General features: G+C 39.9%; 1 protein-coding gene across 16 annotated transcripts in view; it reads left to right on the top strand.

Annotated features, from left to right (window-relative positions):
* The window catches only part of NEB (nebulin), a 265,748-nt gene that overhangs the window by 226,333 nt on the left and 17,765 nt on the right, over positions 1 to 21,650 (top strand). For 6 of the 16 annotated variants that reach the window (XM_075317192.1, XM_075317196.1, XM_075317191.1 and 3 more), the window contains 11 exons: positions 2,052 to 2,156; positions 7,539 to 7,649; positions 8,109 to 8,219; positions 10,307 to 10,420; positions 10,536 to 10,640; positions 12,048 to 12,152; positions 14,056 to 14,160; positions 14,659 to 14,751; positions 16,685 to 16,777; positions 19,963 to 20,055; positions 20,412 to 20,504. In XM_075317192.1, coding sequence (XP_075173307.1) covers positions 2,052 to 2,156; positions 7,539 to 7,649; positions 8,109 to 8,219; positions 10,307 to 10,420; positions 10,536 to 10,640; positions 12,048 to 12,152; positions 14,056 to 14,160; positions 14,659 to 14,751; positions 16,685 to 16,777; positions 19,963 to 20,055; positions 20,412 to 20,504 — 1,128 coding nt within the window. The remainder of the gene's footprint in view (positions 1 to 2,051; positions 2,157 to 7,538; positions 7,650 to 8,108; positions 8,220 to 10,306; positions 10,421 to 10,535; positions 10,641 to 12,047; positions 12,153 to 14,055; positions 14,161 to 14,658; positions 14,752 to 16,684; positions 16,778 to 19,962; positions 20,056 to 20,411; positions 20,505 to 21,650) is intronic. The other 10 variants (XM_075317207.1, XM_075317201.1, XM_075317199.1 and 7 more) reach the window with 6 other exon arrangements.

The raw sequence follows: 21,650 nt of genomic DNA, 5'->3' as shown, positions 1-21,650 counted from the left end.
CAACCATTTAGGTGAGTATTATAAAGTCATTTTTACGTTCTTCACAGCAGTCTGGGTTCTTATATACAGCATGTTGTGTAAACATCATTTTCACCAACAGTCAAAAAGTCATAAAACATTTTCAAATTCAAACATTCAAATTTTATTTTCTAGCTGTAAACGGTAATATTTTTTTCCTACTTTTTGGTAGTTGGAAAGAAAAGTAGAGCATAAAGTTGTTTTTTTTATTAATTCTTTTTGTTTCTAGATGAAAACTGTTTCAGTTAAGCTCCTGTGAAATAACTATTATCGGATTATCTGCTGCCCAGTATGTCCTAGAAGGAAAAAATAGCTTCCCACAGAATTTACCGTACTTCCCACCTGAAAACTAATAGTTTTTCTGTAATTGAAAACAGTGACGTTGTAAATGATTTACTAGAATAGAGTATAAACTGTATTTGCTATAATATGATAGCTACAGAAAATGGACATTATTTTATTAAAGAGTTGCACCATTTCTTCTATACTGATGACCTATTCTAACAATGGGTCAAAAATATCAGTGGGGGGGGTCTGACATCAGGCACCCCCACCTATCCCAAGGATGAGTCATCAATATTAGATCAGTGAGGGTCTGGCATCAGGAACCCCCATCTATCCTAAGGATGTGTCATCAATATCAAATCAATGGGGTCTGAAATCAGTCCCTCCACCTATCCCAAGGATGCGTCATTAATGTCAGATCAGTGGGGGTCTGACTTCAGGCACCTCCACCTATTTTAAGGATGGAACATCAATGTCAGATCGGTGGGGGGCTGACATCAGACAGCCTACCTATCCCAAGGATGGGTCATCAATATCAGATCGGTGGGGTCTGACATCAGGCACACCCATCTATCCTAAGGATGTGTCATCAATATCAAATCAATGGGGTCTGAAATCAGTCCCCCCACCTATCCCAAGGATGCGTAATTAATGTCAGATCGGTGGGGGTCTGACTTCAGGCACCTCCACTTATTTTAAGGATGGGTCATCAATATCAGATCGGTGGGGTCTGACATCAGGCACCCCACCTATCCCAAGGATCAGTCATCAATATCAGATCGGTGGGGTCTGACATCAGGCACCCCACCTATCCCAAGGATCAGTCATCAATATCAGATCGGTGGGGTCTGACATCAGGCACCCCACCTATCCCAAGGATCAGTCATCAATATCAGATCGGTGGGGTCTGACATCAGGCACCCCACCTATCCCAAGAATGTGTCATTAATGTCAGATCGGTGGGGTCTGACTTCAGGCACTTCCACCTATTTTAAGGATGGGACATCAATGTCAGATCAGTGGGGGTCTGACATCAGGCACCCCACCTATCCCAAGGATGGGTCATCAATATCAGATCGGTGGGGTCTGACATCAGGCACTCCCGTATATCTCAAGGATGGGCCATCAATGTCATATCAAGGGAAGTCTGACATCAGGTACAAGCACCTATCCCAAGGATGAGGTATTAATACCAGATCAGTGGAAGTCTGACATCAGGCACCCCAACCCCAAGGATGGATCATCAGTATCAGATCGATGGGGGTCTGACACCAGGCACCCCCCTCATCCCAAGGATGGGTTATCAGTATCAGATCGGTGGGGGTCTGACACCAGGCACCCCCCCCCCGTTCCAAGGTTGGGTCATCAGAACCAGACCCCCACCAATCTGATACTGATGACCCATCCTTAGTATAGGTGGAGGCACCTGATGTCAGACCCTCACTGATTTGATATTGATGACCCATCCTTGGGATAACTGAGGGTGCCCTGGTGTCAGACCCCCCACTGATCTGACACCTATCCATAGAATAAGTCACCAATAAAAAGTAGTGGAGTAACCATTTAAATCACCAATCCAGCAAATAGTTTCCTGTTTAAAAAATAAGTGTTTTAAAGTCAGAAAAAAGATACAAATGCTGAAAAAACAATGTGCATTTTTTTTTTTTTTCAATAGATAAAATATTTGGGCCTTACAATGATTTTTTTCTCCACCTTATTGTTATTATTTTATACTTTCCTACAATTAGGTCAGATATAAAGAGAAATATGAAAAAGAAAAAGGTAAAGCTATGCTGGACTTTGAGACCCCAACCTACGTCACAGCTAAAGAGGCACAACACATGCAAAGTGAGGTAAGTGTTATCACTACTCTGCGCTTTTTTTTTATCTTACAATATTTAATAGGATTACAAGGTACGAGAAAGATCTCTGCCTCAGTGGCATTAAATACGGTAATTCATAAACCACAGGATGGGTAAAAGATGAATGATTTCCAGGGGTCATACTGCTAAGACCCCCACTAGTCAGAAGAAAAGGGTCCAAAAGTCTCTTGTGTAAATGAAGCAGTAGTGAGCATGTGCGACCACTCCTCCATTAACTGACTATAACAGTGGTGGCCGCACATGCTCACTGCCGCTCCATTCACTTCCTAGACTTTGAGACCCCCTGAATTTGGAAACAGTGGGGGTCTCTCAGCAGGTAGACCCCCAGTCAATCATATATTTATCATCTATCATGTGAATAGGTGGTAAATGTTTATTTCCTGTGCTTATGGTGAGATGGTAACCCAATATTACTTGTGAATATGCACAAAATTCTGAATTTGTGTTAGGCTTAAAGGGGTTGTCCAAGACAATTTTTTTACATTTGCCCATTGCCACATTCTCATATTGATTCCATTTGTAGATCGTAATATATGACTCACAGACAACCCCTTTAAGGTCTGATGATTTATTGTGATATGTTACAAATACTATGAAAATTAACTACGATTATGATTTGTTGCTAGAATGAACATAAAAAAAATCTTTTAATTAACTTTTTTTTAAACCAAATTTTGATGCTTTTTTTTTTTTAAGTCTAAGGCATTATTAGGAGACAGCTGGGATGTTCCTTTTGCTGTTTTTGCACTTAATTCGCATCCTTTTAGGGTTTTCAGCTCTGCATTTCAAAAGCCAGAAATTTTATGTTTTTTTCCGTTGACATGTGAGGGTTACATTATTATTTATTCATTTTTTTAATGGCAAGGGTTGTATTTTTTAATGGCACCGCTTGGGCTTAATTTTTTGGGAGAAGGGGGGGGGTTGAAAAAAACTGTAATTCTGTCATTGTTTTTAGTTTTTTGACGTGATAACGTTTTATTTTTGCCGAAAAGAAACACAATCGGGCTGATTCATTAAGACTGGCATAGCGCGAAGCTGCCAAATTCATTAAGGAGCGCGCGCGACTTAATGACATCGGCGTCCCTTCTCAGTGGCGTTGGGGACTGGAGTAGCATTTCTAGATTACAAGACGCCAACACATTAGATGAATTGGGTGGGCGGACATGGCAACACCCCTGTACCACTACCCTTTATTTACTTTTTTTTTTGGGGGGGGGGTTGTCGTTACATTCACAAACCAATAACATTTTTATTTTTACCCTCAGTGAAGCTGTTTAAAGGGATTTTTTTTTTTTGCAATGCGGTAATTTTTCTTGGTGCCGTTTTAAGGAATATCCAACTTCTTATTGTTTCTTGGGAAAAAGAAAGTTAAGGATGAAAAATGTGTTCACTTTGTTTTATTATGGAAATAGGGATTCCAACTATGTATACAGTTTTGTATTTTTTTTTTCTTAGCATAGGGCACAATCCGGCATTCAACTTCTCTTTTTGCTATTTGACACCTCAGTTTGGGCCACTATGGGTACCTTATGGACCTCTGATGGAAGTTCGGGGTCAAAAAAGACCTCATAGATTCCCTTTAAAGAAAAAGAAAGCCAACAACCTTTTTATTTTTTATTGGCTTTTTCCATTTCTGGAAATTTGTGTCTATTTTTTTGTTGTGAAGGTGTGCTTTTGGTTTTCATGCAAAATGTATTTTATAGAATTGAGCAAAAGGATTGGCAGGATCCTGGTCAGGCATCCACGTTGGTAGTCCATGGGCACTGGAATAGAGCCATTGTGAACCTCCTCTTACCTGCCTGTATCCCTGTGCCTCTTCTGATTACTAGGCCTGGCTGCACATCATTCGTGTGTGGTACTGTAATGATTACACTTGGTGGATACTAGTGATGAGCGGGCACTACCATGCTCGGGTGCTCAGTACTCGTAACTAGTGATGAGCGAGCACTACCATGCTCAGGTGCTCAGTACTCGTAACTAGTGATGAGTGGGCACTACCATGCTCGGGTGCTCAGTACTCGTAATTAGTGATGAGCGGGCACTACCATGCTCAGGTGCTCAGTACTCGTAACTAGTGATGAGTGAGCACTACCATGCTCAGGTGCTCAGTACTTGTAACTAGTGATGAGTGAGTACTACCATGCTCGGGTGCTCAGTACTTGTAACTAGTGATGAGCGGGCACTACCATGCTCGGGTGCTCAGTACTCGTAACTAGTGATGAGTGGGCACTACCATGCTCGGGTGCTCAGTACTCGTAATTAGTGATGAGTGGGCACTACTATGCTCAGGTGCTCAGTACTCGTAACTAGTGATGAGCGGGCACTACCCTGCTCAGGTGCTCAGTACTTGTAACTAGTGATGAGTGAGCACTACCATGCTCGGGTGCTCAGTACTGGTAACTAGTGATGAGCGAGCACTACCATGCTCGGGTGCTCAGTACTCGTAACTAGTGATGAGCGGGCACTACCCTGCTCAGGTGCTCAGTACTTGTAACTAGTGATTAGCGGGCACTACCATGCTCGGGTGCTCAGTACTCGTAACTAGTGATGAGTGGGCACTACCATGCTCGGGTGCTCAGTACTCGTAATTAGTGATGAGTGGGCACTACTATGCTCAGGTGCTCTGTACTCGTAACTAGTGATGAGCGGGCACTACCATGCTCGGGTGCTCAGTACTCGTAATTAGTGATGAGTGGGCACTACTATGCTCAGGTGCTCTGTACTCGTAACTAGTGATGAGCGAGCACTACCATGCTCAGGTGCTGGGTACTCGTAACTAATGATGAGCGGACACTACCATGCTCGGGTGCTTAGTATGCGTAACTAGTGATGAGCGGGCACTACCATGCTCGGGTGCTTAGTATGCGTAACTAGTGATGAGTGAGCACTACCATGCTCGGGTGCTTAGTATTCGTAACTAGTGATGAGCGGACACTACCATGCTCGGGTGCTTAGTATGCGTAACTAGTGATGAGCGGACACTACCATGCTCGGGTGCTTAGTATTCGTAACTAGTGATGAGCGGACACTACCATGCTCGGGTGCTTAGTATGCGTAACTAGTGATGAGCGGGCACTACCATGCTCGGGTGCTTAGTATTTGTAACTAGTGATGAGCGGGCACTACCATGCTCAGGTGCTCAGTACTGGTAACTAGTGATGAGCGGGCACTACCATGCTCAGGTGCTCAGTACTCGTAACTAGTGATGAGCGAGCACTACCATGCTCAGGTGCTCTGTACTCGTAATTAGTGATGAGCGGGCACTACCATGCTCGGGTGCTCAGTACTCATAACTAGTGATGAGTGGGCACTATCATGCTCAGGTACTCAGTATCGTAACTAGTGATGAGCGAGCACTACCATGCTCGGGTGCTCGGTACTTGTAACTAGTGATGAGTGAGCACTACCATGCTCGGGTGCTCGGTACTTGTAACTAGTGATGAGTGAGCACTACCATGCTCGGGTGCTCGGTACTTGTAATGAGCGGTTGGATGCTTGGATGGCTGCGACTCGAGTTCTGAGTATAATGGAATTCAATTATTTTTTCAGAAGATCTTCCTGAAAAATGCTTGAGTTTCCCATTGACTTCAATTATACTCAGGTACATAAGTTGCGCCCATCCCAGCATCCAACTGCTCATTACAAGCACTGGGAACTCAAGCATGGTAGTGCTCACTCATCACTAGTTACGAGTACTGAGCACCCGAGCATGGTAGTGCCCGCTCAACACTAGTTACGAGTACTGAGCACCCGAGCATGTTAGTGCCCGCTCATCACTAGTTACCAGTACTGAGCACCTGAGCATGGTAGTGCTCGCTCATCACTAGTTACAATTGCTGAGCACCCGAGCATGGTAGTACCCGCTCATCACTAGTTACGAGTACCGAGCACCTGAGCATGGTAGTGCTCACTCATCACTAGTTACCAGTACTGAGCATCCGAGCATGGTAGTGCCCGCTCATCACTAGTTACGAGTACTGAGCACCCGAGCATGGTAGTGCCCGCTCATCACTAGTTACGAGTACAGAGCACCCGAGCATGGTAGTGCTCACTCATCACTAGTTACGAGTACTGAGCACCTGAGCATGGTACTGCCCGCTCATCACTAGTTACGAGTACTGAGCAACTGAGCATGGTAGTGCCCGCTCATCACTTGTAACAAGTACTGAGCACCTGAGTATAGTAGTGCTCGCTCATCACTAGTTACGAGTACTGAGCACCTGAGCATGGTAGTGCCCGCTCATCACTAGTTACGAGTACCAAGCACCTGAGCATGGTAGTGCTCACTCATCACTAGTTACGAGTACTGAGCAACTGAGCATGGTAGTGCCCGCTCATCACTTGTAACAAGTACTGAGCACCTGAGTATAGTAGTGCTCGCTCATCACTAGTTACGAGTACTGAGCACCTGAGCATGGTAGTGCCCGCTCATCACTAGTTACGAGTACCAAGCACCTGAGCATGGTAGTGCCCGCTCATCACTAGTTACGAGTACTGAGCACCTGAGCATGGTAGTGCCCACTCATCACTAGTTACGAGTACCGAGCACCTGAGCATGGTAGTGCCCGCTCATCACTAGTTACGATTACCGAGCACCTGAGCATGGTAGTGCCCGCTCATCACTAGTTACGAGTACTGAGCACCTGAGCATGGTAGTGCCCGCTCATTACTAGTGGACACATGTGACTGCTGGACCAAGATCATAAAAATCTTTTTGCTTAACTCTAATATTTTGTTTTCTACTGTATTCCATTTCTCTCAAATATATTCCTATATATTTGTAACACCATATGTTTGTTTATGCCGTCACTGCATATAAGATGATATGTTAGTCCTTCAAACTTAGAAGCTTGAAGTCGTTAGCTTTTATGTTAAGTGGAAACCTTATACACGCTGAAACATGCAGGTATAAGAATTACAGCCGCTTTGGTCTATTCATATTTCGCTAATTGTAATCTATGTATTTCCTTGAAAAAAATATAAATAATAACCACGTCAATAGTATTTCAATATATTCACATTAAAACAGCAGCAACCAGCCCAGTAACTGACACATCACTGGAATCAGGGTGTCTGTCTCTACATTATGCTGCAGAGTCCCTTTAATGGAGCTTAAGACCCCAGACTAAATAACCGCATAGTCAAAAGTGGTCCTGCAAGTGACTAAAATAATGATAAAAATCAATAAAAAGCAATGTTTCAGCTAATTGTTTTTGTAAATATTACAATATATGGAATACAATATAACACAGTGATACAATAGAACAGATTTCCATTTAACAAAGCTATGGTTATAGAAATGAAACATTAGTATTGTACCCAATGTCATATTTTTCTTCCTGCCTTCATCAGAAAGAATATAAGAAAGACTTGGAAGAATGTATTAAGGGCAGAAACCTTACTGGTTTGGAGGTTACGCCATCATTGTTACATGTCAGATATGCTACAAAAATAGCGAGCGAGGTAGCTTCTGCTCAATCTCTATAATCGATCCGAATAATTCCACTAATCACCACTACACCCCATCTCTTACTTTATGTATTGTTTGTTACTACGTGTTGTTTGTATTACTATGTGTTTTCTGTGTTTGTTTTCATTGTCTTTTTGCTGTTATCTATCTTGAAAATTCACCTAAAATCCATTAACTGATTCTTCCTAATCTCAACAATTATCTTATGATTTTGCATATTTAATTAAAAATAAATATATAACTTTTCATGCTACAAAAATATTTATTCAACTTAACCAAACAGTCACATGACGTATTTTGTATTCCGCCTTTGTTCCAGTTCCCGTCCGTAATTGTTGAGTGGTGTAATGTTTGTTTGCTTGTGTGTTTGCTGATAAGTTTGGAAATTTCAGTGGAAATTTTCTCTTGTGGCAAAAGTGTTTTTTTTTTTTTGTTGTTGGCGAATTCTGTAGAAAGAATACAGGAAGGACTTGGACGATACTATCAAAGGAAGAGGCCTCACTGTGTTAGAAGAGACCCCTGAGCTAATAAGGGCCAGGAATGCAACTCAAATTTTAAATGAGGTATGAGAGTTGTACTTGGTTTGGTAATTTCATCCTTCACTTGTTTTAGGTTTTTGGATTTACCTCTGAGGGGGAAGGAGAACTGGATCTCATGGAAGAGATTTAAGCGGAGCAGGCAATGTTCCTGGATCTCATGGAAGAGATTTAAGCGGAGCAGGCAATGTTCCAGGATCTCATGGAAGAGATCTAGGCGGAGCAGGCAATGTTTTCCTGGATCTCACGCAAGAGATCTAGGTGGAGCAGGCAATCTTCCTGGATCTCATGCAAGAGATCTGGGAGTAGCAGGCAATGTTCCTGGATCCCATAGAAGAGATCTAGGTGGAGCAGGCAATGTTCCTGGATCACATGGAAGAGATCTAGGCGGAGCAGGCAATGTTCCTGGATCTCATGGAAGAGATCTAGGCAGAGCAGGCAATGTTCCTGGATCTCATGGAAGAGATCTAGGTGAAGCAGGCAATATTCCTTGGGAAAAAAGTGTGCAAAGCGTCTCTCATCTAGAAGCAAGAAAACTCTTTCTAGCACCATTGAGATGTGGAGGAACAATCCTGGATCTGATATTGGTTCAGGTTGTAAGATCAAACCTGGGAGTATTCCTAGAACTATAGAAGATCCAAAACCCTTTGGCACCTTTCCGACTTCCATTACTCCATTAGTTTAGATTTTATTAAAGAAGCACCTTGAGCCACCCTTAATTATTTCAAGACAAGTATGTAATGTAGTGTAAGAGTATTAAATTATTAAAATGTCTTCTCCCGTTTCCAGCATAGTTCCGTTCCTCTTCTTGACTGCTCTGCAGAGCGGTAGCTGCTTTCTCAGTGTAAGTCTATGAGACACAGAATGAGGCTCCATAGACTTACAATGGGAAAAAGCAACCTTCCGGTCCCCACCTAAACCGGTGTGTGAGCTCAGGTCCCGTAGAGGACTGGAGCTGTGCTTTAAAACTGGGAAAAATGGCAATTGGTAAGTCTTTTAAAACACTTACATTACATACATATTTAATGATTAGGGAAAAAATGCTTTTAGTGCTTCTTTAAGTGAATGAAATAAAATCCACTTTTAATATACAGCAATGTTTCGGGTTTTGAATAAGCCTTCATCAGGCATTTTGCTTGAGTAGACTCATGAGTACAGGTAACCAATCAATGCACTGTCTATTACCAGCACAGATATTGTAAGTTCATATTACTCCATCGATGTGAACTTCTGACATGCATATCAGTCTTCTTAGACTCTCTTTCCCCTTTAAGCTGTCAAAGACATTGGACTCTGTTTATGATATCTCTTTTGGAAGAGTCCATTCAACCTATAACAATTTCCCCCCAAAATTGGATAAGCTGGAGTTTTTTGTTATTTACCATAAAGATCAGGAGTATCAGTGGTAACTGCATCAACTGTTCACGTTAAGGTCAATATTGGGCTTTCATAAAGCCATACCATCTGTGAATAGAAAAAATACAGAAAAACGTTTGAACCGAATACCCAAAATTGTATTGAAACATGGCCATGTAGTGAGTTGCCGTAGTCTCCTCAAAGAAGATGGTCTGTATGCACAGTCCATTACCAAACTCGAAATATGGTCTAGTGGAAGGGGTGCAATCTATTGTCTAGTCCTGAATCATTGTTAAAGGCATGTCCAGGACTTATACAGTATATTAATCACATGTCCTTAGGGCTTCCGTCGGATTGGTAGGGGTCTGACAATTGGTGCCCCCAACAATTAGCTGATTGCAGGTCCCGTTGTGGCCAGATTCGCATAATGTACAAAGCCGGAATAGCACAGCGCCATACACTATGTAGTGGATGTTCTCAGGTACTGCAGCTTAGCGCTTATTGAAAGGGATAGTAGATGAGCTGCAGTACCTGAAAACCTCCACTACATAGTTTATGGCGCTGTGCTGTACCGGTTCATGCTTTGTGTGCAATCAGCTGATTGCTTATGCCAAAAATTGGGCCCTTACTGATATTGATAACTTATCCTAGGGATATGTGACCAACTATTGTAAGTCTTGACCATCCACACTAGTACCATAGGACTTTGGTGTCTTAAAGAAAAAATACTCATTTTTTTTTTCCATTTTACACAACAGAAAGAATATAAGAAGACACTGGAACTGGAAATCAAAGGAAAGGGTCTATCAACATTGGTTTCGGAAACTCCAGACTTCGTAAGAGCAAGGCATGCAACTGATATCGCAAGTCAGGTACACGACTGACGGGACAAACTACATTTCTTATAAAGTATAAGACTAGTATGTTCAACACTTGTATGAAGGTAGTGAAATAAGTAAAACTGAAACTGTATTTATACCTCTGTAGGTGAAATACAAGCAATCTGCCGAAATGGATAAGGCCAATTACACATCTGTCGTGGACACTCCAGAGATTATTCATGCCCAACAAGTCAGAAATCTGTCCAGCCAGGTGATCATATGATTTATTTATCACTAAATTGAGTTCTATTTTTGAGATTTCAGTAAAAGTGATATTTTCTAGATGTGCAGAGGAATGGGATTGGGTAAAGTTGTCCTCAGAGAAGAGATCAATCGTCAATTTAAGGGAGACAACAAATATTACTTCAAAAATAAAATCCAAGGCTATCAAGTATCTGACTGTTCTATATTGCTCTTCCTTACTGTCACGCATGGACAAGGGGATGTCCGTTGCATGGCGCAACACAGAGTTTACAATGGGGATGTTAAGTTATTAGGAAGGCCCTTACGATCGGAGAGGAGAGATTGGTCACCACCTGATACTAACCTGTGTCTGCTCCCCGAGCTCCCTAACATCCCTAAGCGAGTCCTTCCCACTGCCGCCATCACGAGCATAGTCCCTGGCTGTCCCTCCACTCACTGGCTATTGCAAAGATCGGTGAGTGTACTAGACTTCACCACTATGTTAATAAGACACAGGGGAAGAAAGACAGACAGGGGAACATAGACAAAAAGGATATACAATGAACTTCACTGCTGCAGTCAAACACTAGGGCTGCAGGCAACACAACTCCAAGAGCTACCAAAAGCTTCTTCTCTCCACGGTGGTTAGTTCAGAATTAATGCAATTCCATAACCGGCATCAGGTGATTAAACATGTGACTATTTAGAGGGACGGGAAGAGGTGACAAACCGACTGCACCTGAGATTGAACTAACAAGGAACTATCAACAAGGAAAGAGTCCTTAACCATTTCTGCACCAAAAGAAAGCAAATACGGTACATTTAAGACAAGGTATTTTGAGACTTAGATCCAAAACCTGTCCCATGTCTCCCAAAGAAGGGACACCCTCGTGATACTTACTTTTTGCATCTGTGAATGCATTTATTAAAAAAATAAAAACTTTAATAAGGATGATTAAAAAATAAAATTAAAATTTGTCACATGGCGCATACTATTCCATTGTATACATCTAACATTATGTTGTGCTCCATTATATGTCATCCGTTAATCCTAAAAGCATTCAATCTAACGCAGTAGGTGCCAAATGGAGACACATGTCCCCACAAGCCTGTAATATAGAGCCCTAGGGTCTATGGACCTTGACAGTCTATGTTCCCAACATTTTGCCATGTGCATGAGATCTGGAAATGGACAGCCTATGTTCTCACTATTTCGCCATGTGCATGAGGTCTGGAACTGGACAGTCTATGTTCCCAACATTTTGCCATGTGCATAAGGTCTTACAAAGCAAATTTAAATTTTAACTTCTTTTCTATTTGTAATGTTTCTATTCACGATTTTAGAAACTGAATTCGGCATAATACTTTGATTTAAAATTTATCAAACTTTTTTATATTTTTATTTACTTAATTGCTTATTTCTCAAATCTAACAGAAAAAATACAAGGAGGATGCAGAAAGAACTATGTCTTACTATGTACCTGTGCTAGACACCCCGGAGATGCAGAGGGTCCGTGAAAACCAGAAGAATTTCAGTACTGTAAGTCTATCAATATATCCAGTACATTTACCCACAAAATAGACAATAAGGTAACTCAGCATTTTGTAGTAAAAAAAGTCACAATAAGACAATGACAGAACCTTAAAGAATGAGAAGAAAATACAAGATCGGTAAGATCAAGACATTGCTATGTGTTTAGTTTGGCCTTTAAATATTTTTATTTTCACATATATATCTATTTACAATGATTTAACTAAAACATTGTTCTACAATGCAAACCTTTTTTGACTGAGGAGGTAAGAGTCATTTAAAAAAATAAAAGAAGGGGTGGTTATCTCTCCGCTCTACCACTGTACTGATGCTTATCGGGTCACCACTGGTCTCCACCTCCTGGTCCCAACTACACGCACAGGAAACAATGTCCTTCTGTGGCCAATGATTGACCAAATAGCATTTCTATTACGTCAAGACTGGAACAAGAAGTAGAGACCTGTGAAGACCCGGTGAGTGTTAGACCAGGAACAGCTGGGAATGGCTTTTTGTAATCTTTTTAAACCAAATTTTGACCCATTGAAGAACCCCTGTTAATGGTGTTGTCTGAGTCAGAAGACCTGTTGTCAGGGGTTCACATGCTGCTGTTATAAGGTTCACGGAGAAAAGGAGACCCCCACCTCAAGTCTGTTGGATCCAATTACTCACTGAGTGGTATAAACTGGAGTTGGTCATTTCAATTTGCAGGACCCAATCCAGCGGCCATGTCGGTAATTTGTGGCCTCTTACCTGATGGCAAACATAGTAGTGAAAAACTGAAAGACTAAAAGCGCAAACAATGAATTCTTATCAGATGGCACCAGGAGGGCAACCCACTTGGAAAGCTCACCTTGTTTTGTTGTGTGAATAACGACTAACTGTAGAGCGCTGGTATGTGATGGCTGCTGCGGTACCAAGTGGAGTGAAGATGGCCATAGAGAGGAGAGGTGGTGGGAATACCGCACTGCCATAAGAGAGGAAAATTGTTCATCAATATGATTTATTTCTATGCGTTTCGGAGAGATGGCCCTCTCCTTCTTCAGGATCAATCATACATAATGACAATTGTGGTCTCTGACGGCAAACATGACTCTTCTTTTGATTAGCCTATCTGGCACAACATCACATGCCAATGATAAAGTCGCATTAGGCTGGCTAATGAAAAGAAGAGACGAGAAGGTGGTTCTTAGGGCTTCCATGCAGTGGCCATAGATTACTTACCTGGAATCTGGATCGGGACCTGCGGATCAATTCGCACCAACTCTAGTAGAAAGCCATGAAAGATGCTCCTCTGTGAGACCAGCAGGGCAAGGGAGCAGTGACTAATGCTGCTCTTCCAAGCAATAAGGAACATTGGAAAATTAGAGGCAAAAACTCAATGGCCCTTTCTATTCAAATTTGGATATGCAGCGGGGTTAACCTGTGTAAGAGGTGTGACGCTATTTTAAAATTTGTTATGTGGACCCAACTAAATGGACACCTCAATCCATAGTCAAATGCGCTATCAAGGACCCTTATAATTGTACAAATTGATAATATTTGTCTACGTAAATCCAAATTTTCAGTAACCTGTAATACAAAAATAGCAATTAAAAAAAAATAAATAAAAAAAATCTCTCCAAAATGTCATCTATCTTTTCAAAATGTGATCAATGTCAACTACTCGTCCTGATACTTTTATGTTCATTTGGTTTTTTTATTGTTTGGACATATTTGTGTCACGTATATTGCATTATAACACATAATGCAATGGCAACATTTCGTTAAATTATCTGTAAAGTCTGTATCCATGTCTTGATTTTGATCCTGATCATCATGAATTAGTCGATTCACTGATTTAACGACTAGAATTCTAGAATTTTCATATTCTTTTCAAATAAACCTTAATTTAACGTCTACTCTTTTCTTATAGCTACGGTACCAAGGTGACCTTAAACAAATTAAAGGAAAAGTCACAGTGGTTAAAGACACGCCAGAAATTCTGCGTGTTAAAGAAAATCAAAAGAATTTCAGCTCGGTATATTATTTTAAAAATTTCACTTTTTTTATTTTTCCGGACAGTTCTAACACAAATAATCCCATAATATTGTACAAAACAAATATTCTAAGAGCAAGCTAACCAGATAACGGCCACTGATCTCATCAGCTCCTGCTTTTTGTGTATCGGATTCCTTCCTTCCAATAGACTTGATAGATTCAGTTTAATATATTTGTGGGGTCTGATCAAAATTGTCCTTTGTCTCTATGGAACATTTTGGAATGTTTCTTGTCATGTATTGTCTTGTGTTCGAAATCGTCTTGTTTTATGTAAATTGTCTTAAGATACGAATTGGAAAGAAAAAAATCGCCAAAAACCTCTAAATTCTAAATTTGCTTTCTGACCAATTTTGAAAATTAAAAATTCCAAATTTTGAAGATTGGAGCCGTTAACAACGAGGGCATGTACAAGCCCTAATTCCCAAAAATAGATGTGGTGTTTGATGTTAACCTGTCACCCTTGATTTTAACTATTAAGATTCAGTATAAAGAAGAAATTGGAACAGGAATATCTGTTGGGCACACCCCAGAGATGGAGAGAATTAGGAGAACGCAGGATGCCATTAGCACGGTACAGGATTATTACATTCCCCAATAACTCATCTAAGCGGATTTGCCGTAATAACAATAAAATCCTTCACATCCTCTAACAAGCGATTGATCCGTTTTTTTACTTGATTATTTTAATTCTAAGCAACTTATTAAAAAGTTTAAAAAATTTAAAAAAATACAAAAGTTCGGTATATATAAATAAAAAAAAATAAAAATAATAATAATAATAATAATAATGTTATCTTAATGTATAACAATTTCCTTTGCTAGAATTGTACGGCCCATAACGTTATAATAAGTCGTATATTTAACATTACTATAATTGTGTTGTATATATTATATATAATATCACAATTAGTAAATATTTTATTGCATTTATTTATTACTATATATAATTACCATATCTTCATTACATATAACATTACCATAACTATATTATATATGACGTTATGGCCCCGATTTATTAAAGTGTCTGGTGTTAAACACTTTGAAAAATAGAAAACTTTTTGCACAACGTTAAGCAAAAAATTAACGATTTTTGGTATTTTTACGCCAATTTTGGGCAGATCTGGTGAAGAGTCGGGACATGAATAGACATACTAGTCAACATTATGGCTGCAATTTATTAAAAATGGTTCACTACTGGCCACATCGATATACCATTCTGAAACAAGACTACTCTCAAATACCTTGTGTTGGCGAAGTTGCAGTCTACTCATCCCCATCGCGTGACCCACGATCTCCGTGCCTCTGAGATCCGGTGATGTCCCCTCAGCTTCCAGTTGACCAGATATGACTGAGGACGGTCCCAGTCTCCGTGAGTGACTGGGCTGTGGACGAATTTTCCCCGCACATCACAGCCAGCATCGCTCCTGCTTGCGGTAATCTGCAGCAAAGGAGAGAGTGAGCAAGATGCTGGGCTGTGACAAGCAGTGAAACTCTGCTAACAGCCCACTCACTCACGGAGACTGTGGCCCGCTCAGTTGACGTAACATCACCGGATCTCAGAGGTCATGGAGCCCCGGGGGTCACGCGATGAGGATGAACGGACCGCAATAGAGCCACTCACAGGCACTATTGCCAACACAAGGTATTTGAGAGAAGCCTTGTTTCTGAATGTTATATCGATGTGGCTAGTACTCCTAAGCATTGAACCACCCCTTTAAAGTGTCGATGTCTGGCATTAAACACTGAAAAATTGCAAACTTTTGCATTACGTTACCCAAAACCGTTCACGATTTTTGTTTTTTAATCCTATTTTGGGCAGATCTGGGGAGGAGCCGGGATGTGAATATGCCCGACAGTCAAATTCATCAATAGTGGGGGTTTTTTTAAATCCAGAAATGTTACATTTTTCAACGAGGCCCTGAGAAGAGGCATAGAATTCATTACGTGGCATGCGCCTCTTAATAAATTTAGTGCATCCTACTACAAACACTCCTTCATTAAGCCTGATGAATGCGATACCAGTCTTAATGTAGCGGCCCCTAGATCTTTATTATATACAGCATAACATTAGTATCACTGTAGTATATAACACTACCGTAACTATAGTATAACTATGTATGATGAGTATAATTGTTAAACAATTTTATTACAAATAATAAGTATATTTTTCTAATTAAATCATTATAATATAACCATTGTAAACTTTTGTCATTATGTCTGACAAAATAGTTAGTATTACTTTTCGTGTAATATTTTTTGTCAAATGTAATGTGCTCCTAGTGGTTGTCACATCCCCAAATTATGGATCCTATAGTACATAATACACAACAACATTTTGGTTACAAGTACAATACCCCAATTGTATAGATCTTTATATTTCTGGTTGTCTTGTATGATTTATGTGTATGGTCATACATGCAGTCATGTATGGGACTGTCTGATGTGCTAAATGTCCATTGTTTTTTGTTTTTTTTCTTGTTTTTCCATTACGTGTAATCTTATAGATTAAATACAAGGAAAGTATTGGGACAGGAACACCGATCCCTGATCTGCCAGAAGTGAAACGAGTAAAGGAGACGCAGAAGAACATCAGCTCGGTAGTGGCTGATCTTGAGTTTTTCTTCCTCAGTCCTTGTGTCTGACCATTGTCTCTTCTCCCATTACTAAACAGCCTTTCACTTCCCACCTAATGTCAGCATCACTCATTCTCCTCAGTATTAATCGATGGAAACGTCTCACCCTGTGTTCAGAATGCAAAGTAGTAAAGGGATTATTAAACCTTTTTGACTTTTAACAGTATATTAATGGCACAACTAATTTAACAGCAAGTCACTGTTTTCATTTCTTCCTTATTCTTCATGCTCCCTAACCGGATTTTATAACTGATGACATTAATACTTACCATTGTCTTGATATTGTTTATAAGATCTTCAAAATCACAAGGATTGATAGATAAAAATATATAATTAGATACATTTATATAGATAAATAGATAGCAGATGGCAGATAGACTGATAGATCAGTAGATGGATATTAACAATAGATAGATAGATAGAGGGATAGATGGTGGATGGATGGATGGATGGATGGATAGGTAGATGGATGGATGGGTAGATATATGGATGGATGGGTAGATATATGGATGGATGGGTAGATGGATGGATAGATAGATAGATGGATGGGTAGATGGATGTATGGATGGAGGAACAGATAGATAGATGGGATAGGTAGGTAGATGGATGGGTAGATGGATGGATGGGTAGATAGATGGATGGATGGATGGATGAATAGGTAGATGGGTAAATGGATGGATAGGTAGATGGATGGATAGGTAGATGGATGGATAGATAGATGTATGGGTAGATGGATGGATGGATAGATAGATGGTTGGATAGATAGGTAGATGGATGGATAGATGGATGGATAGATGGATGGATGGATAGATAGGTAGGTAGATAGGTAGATAAGTAGATAGGTAGATAAGTAGATAGATGGATGGATAGATGGATGGATGGATGGATGGATTGATAGATAGATGGGTAGGTAGATGGATGGGTAGATGGATGGATAGGTAGATGGATAGGTAGATGGATGGATAGGTAGATGGATGGATAGATAGATGTATGGGTAGATAGATGGATGGATAGATGGATGGATGGATAGATAGGTAGAGAAGTAGATGGATGGATGGATGGATAGATAGGTAGATGGATGGATAGGTAGATGGATGGATAGAAGATAGATAAATACGATAGATAGAATGAAAGATAGATGATAAATAGAAAAGTAGACGACCGTTTTCTCCACCTCTGAGAAAAACGATTTTCTCGGAGGTTGAGAAGGGAAAAAAAGGGTTTCTCCACCTTCTCAATTCAGCCAGTCCGTGAAAATCGGACCACACTCGGATGTCATCTAAGTGCGGTCTAATTTTTTCCATGGATTCATAGAGTTGAATGGTTGAGTGCCATTCGCTTATTGGAGGCAAATCGAGCATGCTGCAATTGGTCCAAGGAGAAAATTGGACTTGTGCATGGCCTCTTAGCATAACATGGGTACGAGTGCTATCTGTCAAAATCATCGATAGCACTCGTTTGAGTTATACAAGCCCTAAGATAGATTGATAGATGAAGAGATAGAGGGATGGGCAGATGGAGGGAGGGAGGGATAGATAGATGTGAGATGGATGGATAGATAGATAGATCATTATTAATTATTAAATTATTATTAGATAGAAGGATAAATGCTAGGCGATATACAGTAGATAGATGGATAGGTGAGATAGATGGATTGATAGAACATCTTCCTTCTTTTATTTTTTACACAGTCGGTAAGTACGGTATTTAAAAGTTTGAAGAGTTTTTTTTAAATTCATATCTGTCTGCAGTGTTCTATGATTGGATTCTTGAAAGTTATTTCATGAATAAGTTAAAAAATATATTTCAGTATACAGAAGATTCTCCAACGTATACATGCTACACATAATGTATTCTTAATAACAGTAAATATGCAGTAGAACGATCGGCACATTGGTTCTCGTTCAGCTATTTATTAGCATAGAATATGAGGACATATATAATATGGTCAATATAATTAATAAATAGATTGTAACTGAACCCCAGATCTAAGGCGTTTAGAGCCTCCGTTATTCCTGAGTTCTCATCTCACAGGACAAATCTTTACAGAGAGAACCTGACCGGCCTAATCCATGGACAGCATTAATCAGTCATTCAAGATGCATAGTCCTGGTCCAGCTTTTGAAAGGCCGGTTTCACACATCCAGCATTTCGCCTCTTTGCCGGATCTGTCACACTCCAGTACAGTGCAATGCAAAGCAGTACAATGGCATCGTGGCAACCTCCGTTCACATGCTGTCATGTGACCGGAAGTTGCCGCAATGCCATTGTATTGTATTGCACTGACAGATTCGGCAAAGCGGTGAAATACCGGATGTGTGAAACCGGCCAAAGTGTCTTTTATCTGAAACCCTGTAGCATTTCAGAGTTAAACATTCACAGTTTGAATAATTAAAAAAGTGGTTCAGGCAACATGAATCGCCTAACAGGTTCCTTTTATAATGTAGGCTTGGTTGATTGCTCCTCAGGGGTGGGGCTGGATGAGGTTACTCCCCTGAGCTGCTTTATTACGTCCAACATCACTTAATTCCTCACAGGAATATGGAACCATCCACAAATACACCTTTTCAAGTTTTATGACTTTTTTGTAAACTTATTTAAAATGTTTTAGACAATCTTCCCAGGTTATATAGGTTGATGGAGTGTATTATGGTCCAAATTTGTGAAATACTTAAAGAAACATTAAAATATGTTTTTTTTTTTTTAATTTAGCGACAGTTGTGGTTTTCAGGCAATTTTAACCCCAGCCCCCCCTGCGCCCCCCACTATTACAGGCATTCAATGCCTCCCAGTCATTTTACCCATATATTTTGTCCATTATGTTTAAAATTTAGAGATTTTTCCCATACAGTCCAACAGATCCCGTTTTTCATCACGTAACCTGTAACAAAGCTATAAATAGGAGAATCTAATACTGAGGATATTTATTTGTAGAATATGAGAATAGAAAAAAAAAAGTTTTAGGAATTCTACCCAAATCAACACCCTTTCCTTAAATACACGAAAAGATTTAAAAAACTATATTATTGATAATTTACAATACAACCAAAGATATATATATATATATATATTTTTTATTTTTTTGTTGAATCTAGCGAATATTGGATTTTGTTATCGGTGCTATCTTGGGCGCTCTTTTGTGTCTCCAGGTTTTATACAAGGAAAGCTTGGGTCAAGGAACCCCGACTCCTGTGACTCCTGAGATGGAGCGTGTCAAACGCAACCAAGAAAACATTAGCATGGTACTATCCAATATGGGACTTGGTGTAAACCCTCCTAACAAAAAGTTTCTAAACCAATTACATTATAACCAATACTGGACATTTTTCTTCTTCGAGTGTCTAGACTGACATTTTTTTTTTTTTTTTTTAGCACTCAAACATTAGAATAATTTTATTAACTTTTTTTAATGAAAAAAAAAAGACAATATTTAAATAATTTTAACTCTCAGTATATTATTATTGTACTAATCAATTGTACAATTTCATCCCTGACTGACTTGTAACATGTCAGTGTTCAAATGTCTGAAAAGAAAAGATTACTTTTTTTGTCTCATAATTTGTAATATTTTGGGGGGTACCATCTTGTACCTTTTTAGGTTATGTACAAAGAAAATTTGGGAATAGCAACTCCGGTCCCTGTGACTCCTGAGATGGAGCGAGTAAAACGCAATCAAGAAAATATCAGCTCGGTATTTATAAACAGAAAAAAAAAGATCCCATTAAAAATCCTTAATCTCAATGATCCTTGTCCATTATCTTCATCACAAATCTCACATCTTCCTTCCTAAATACCTGTTCCCCTACCTCTTTTTTGAGTTCCCTCTTTTTCCCCACTACCCAATTCATGAACATATCATTCATCATCTAATATATTTCCCATATGATCCCCAACTTAAATTTCAACCTTTTCTTCCACTTTAATCAATTTCTTCTTCAACAATTAAATATTGTATTCATGTATTATTTGATTTTTCCATTTAACCCCCCCCCCCAAAAAAAAATATACATTAAAGGGGTTTTCCATCTGGGATATTTAAAGCATATAAGTAGATTCTGCTGCACAGCTCAGCAGTTCTTGCTGTTCCCATAAATATGGCTGGAGAGATCTGGGCATGGACGGCCACCTCTCTATTACATGAGAGCATACACCCAGGTCTCAAGATAGATGCGGGACCGGCATATATCAGATGTTAATGGCATCTCCTCTAAAATAATGTCCCATATGGGATAACCCCAATTTATATTTATGTTTTAAAGGGAACCTGTCATGTTTTTTTTTTATATTAAACCGCCCTCAATGTTTTTTAAATGATGCAATGCGCAACACTAACATGGTTTTAAAAAAAATCCATGTATTTATCTTAAAAAAAAGACTTTAGATGTGTAGGTGAATGCAGTAAATACCTTCGGATTCAGTCATAGGGGCAGAGCTTTTGCTGGAATCAGTCACTGTCACTCAAGTTCAGGCATTATTCTTTTTTAACTTAGTCACGCCCCCAGCATTGTAATTCATTACACCTCAGGTCCTTCACTATCACTTCTCTGCTGAGCTCCGCCCATTACGGTCACATGATTGTGAAATCAGCACAGGTCCTTTACTACTACTTCTCCAATGCTGAGCTCCGGAGTTCAACATTGGAGAAATGGTGGTGAAGGACCTGTGCTGATGTCACAATCATGTGACCGTAATGGGCGGAGCTCAGCAGAGAAGTGATAGTGAAGGACCTGTGGAAATCAGCAAAAGAGAAGTGGTTCTGCAGGACCTGTGCTGATGTCACGATCATGTGACCATAATGGGTGGAGCTCAGCAGAGAAGTGATGTTAACCCCTTCAGC

Source organism: Anomaloglossus baeobatrachus, chromosome 7 (assembly GCF_048569485.1).
Source record: "Anomaloglossus baeobatrachus isolate aAnoBae1 chromosome 7, aAnoBae1.hap1, whole genome shotgun sequence".
Lineage (NCBI taxonomy): Eukaryota > Metazoa > Chordata > Amphibia > Anura > Aromobatidae > Anomaloglossus > Anomaloglossus baeobatrachus.
Note: the sequence above shows the minus strand (reverse complement) of the source record. Positions and strands in the feature narration are given on the sequence as shown.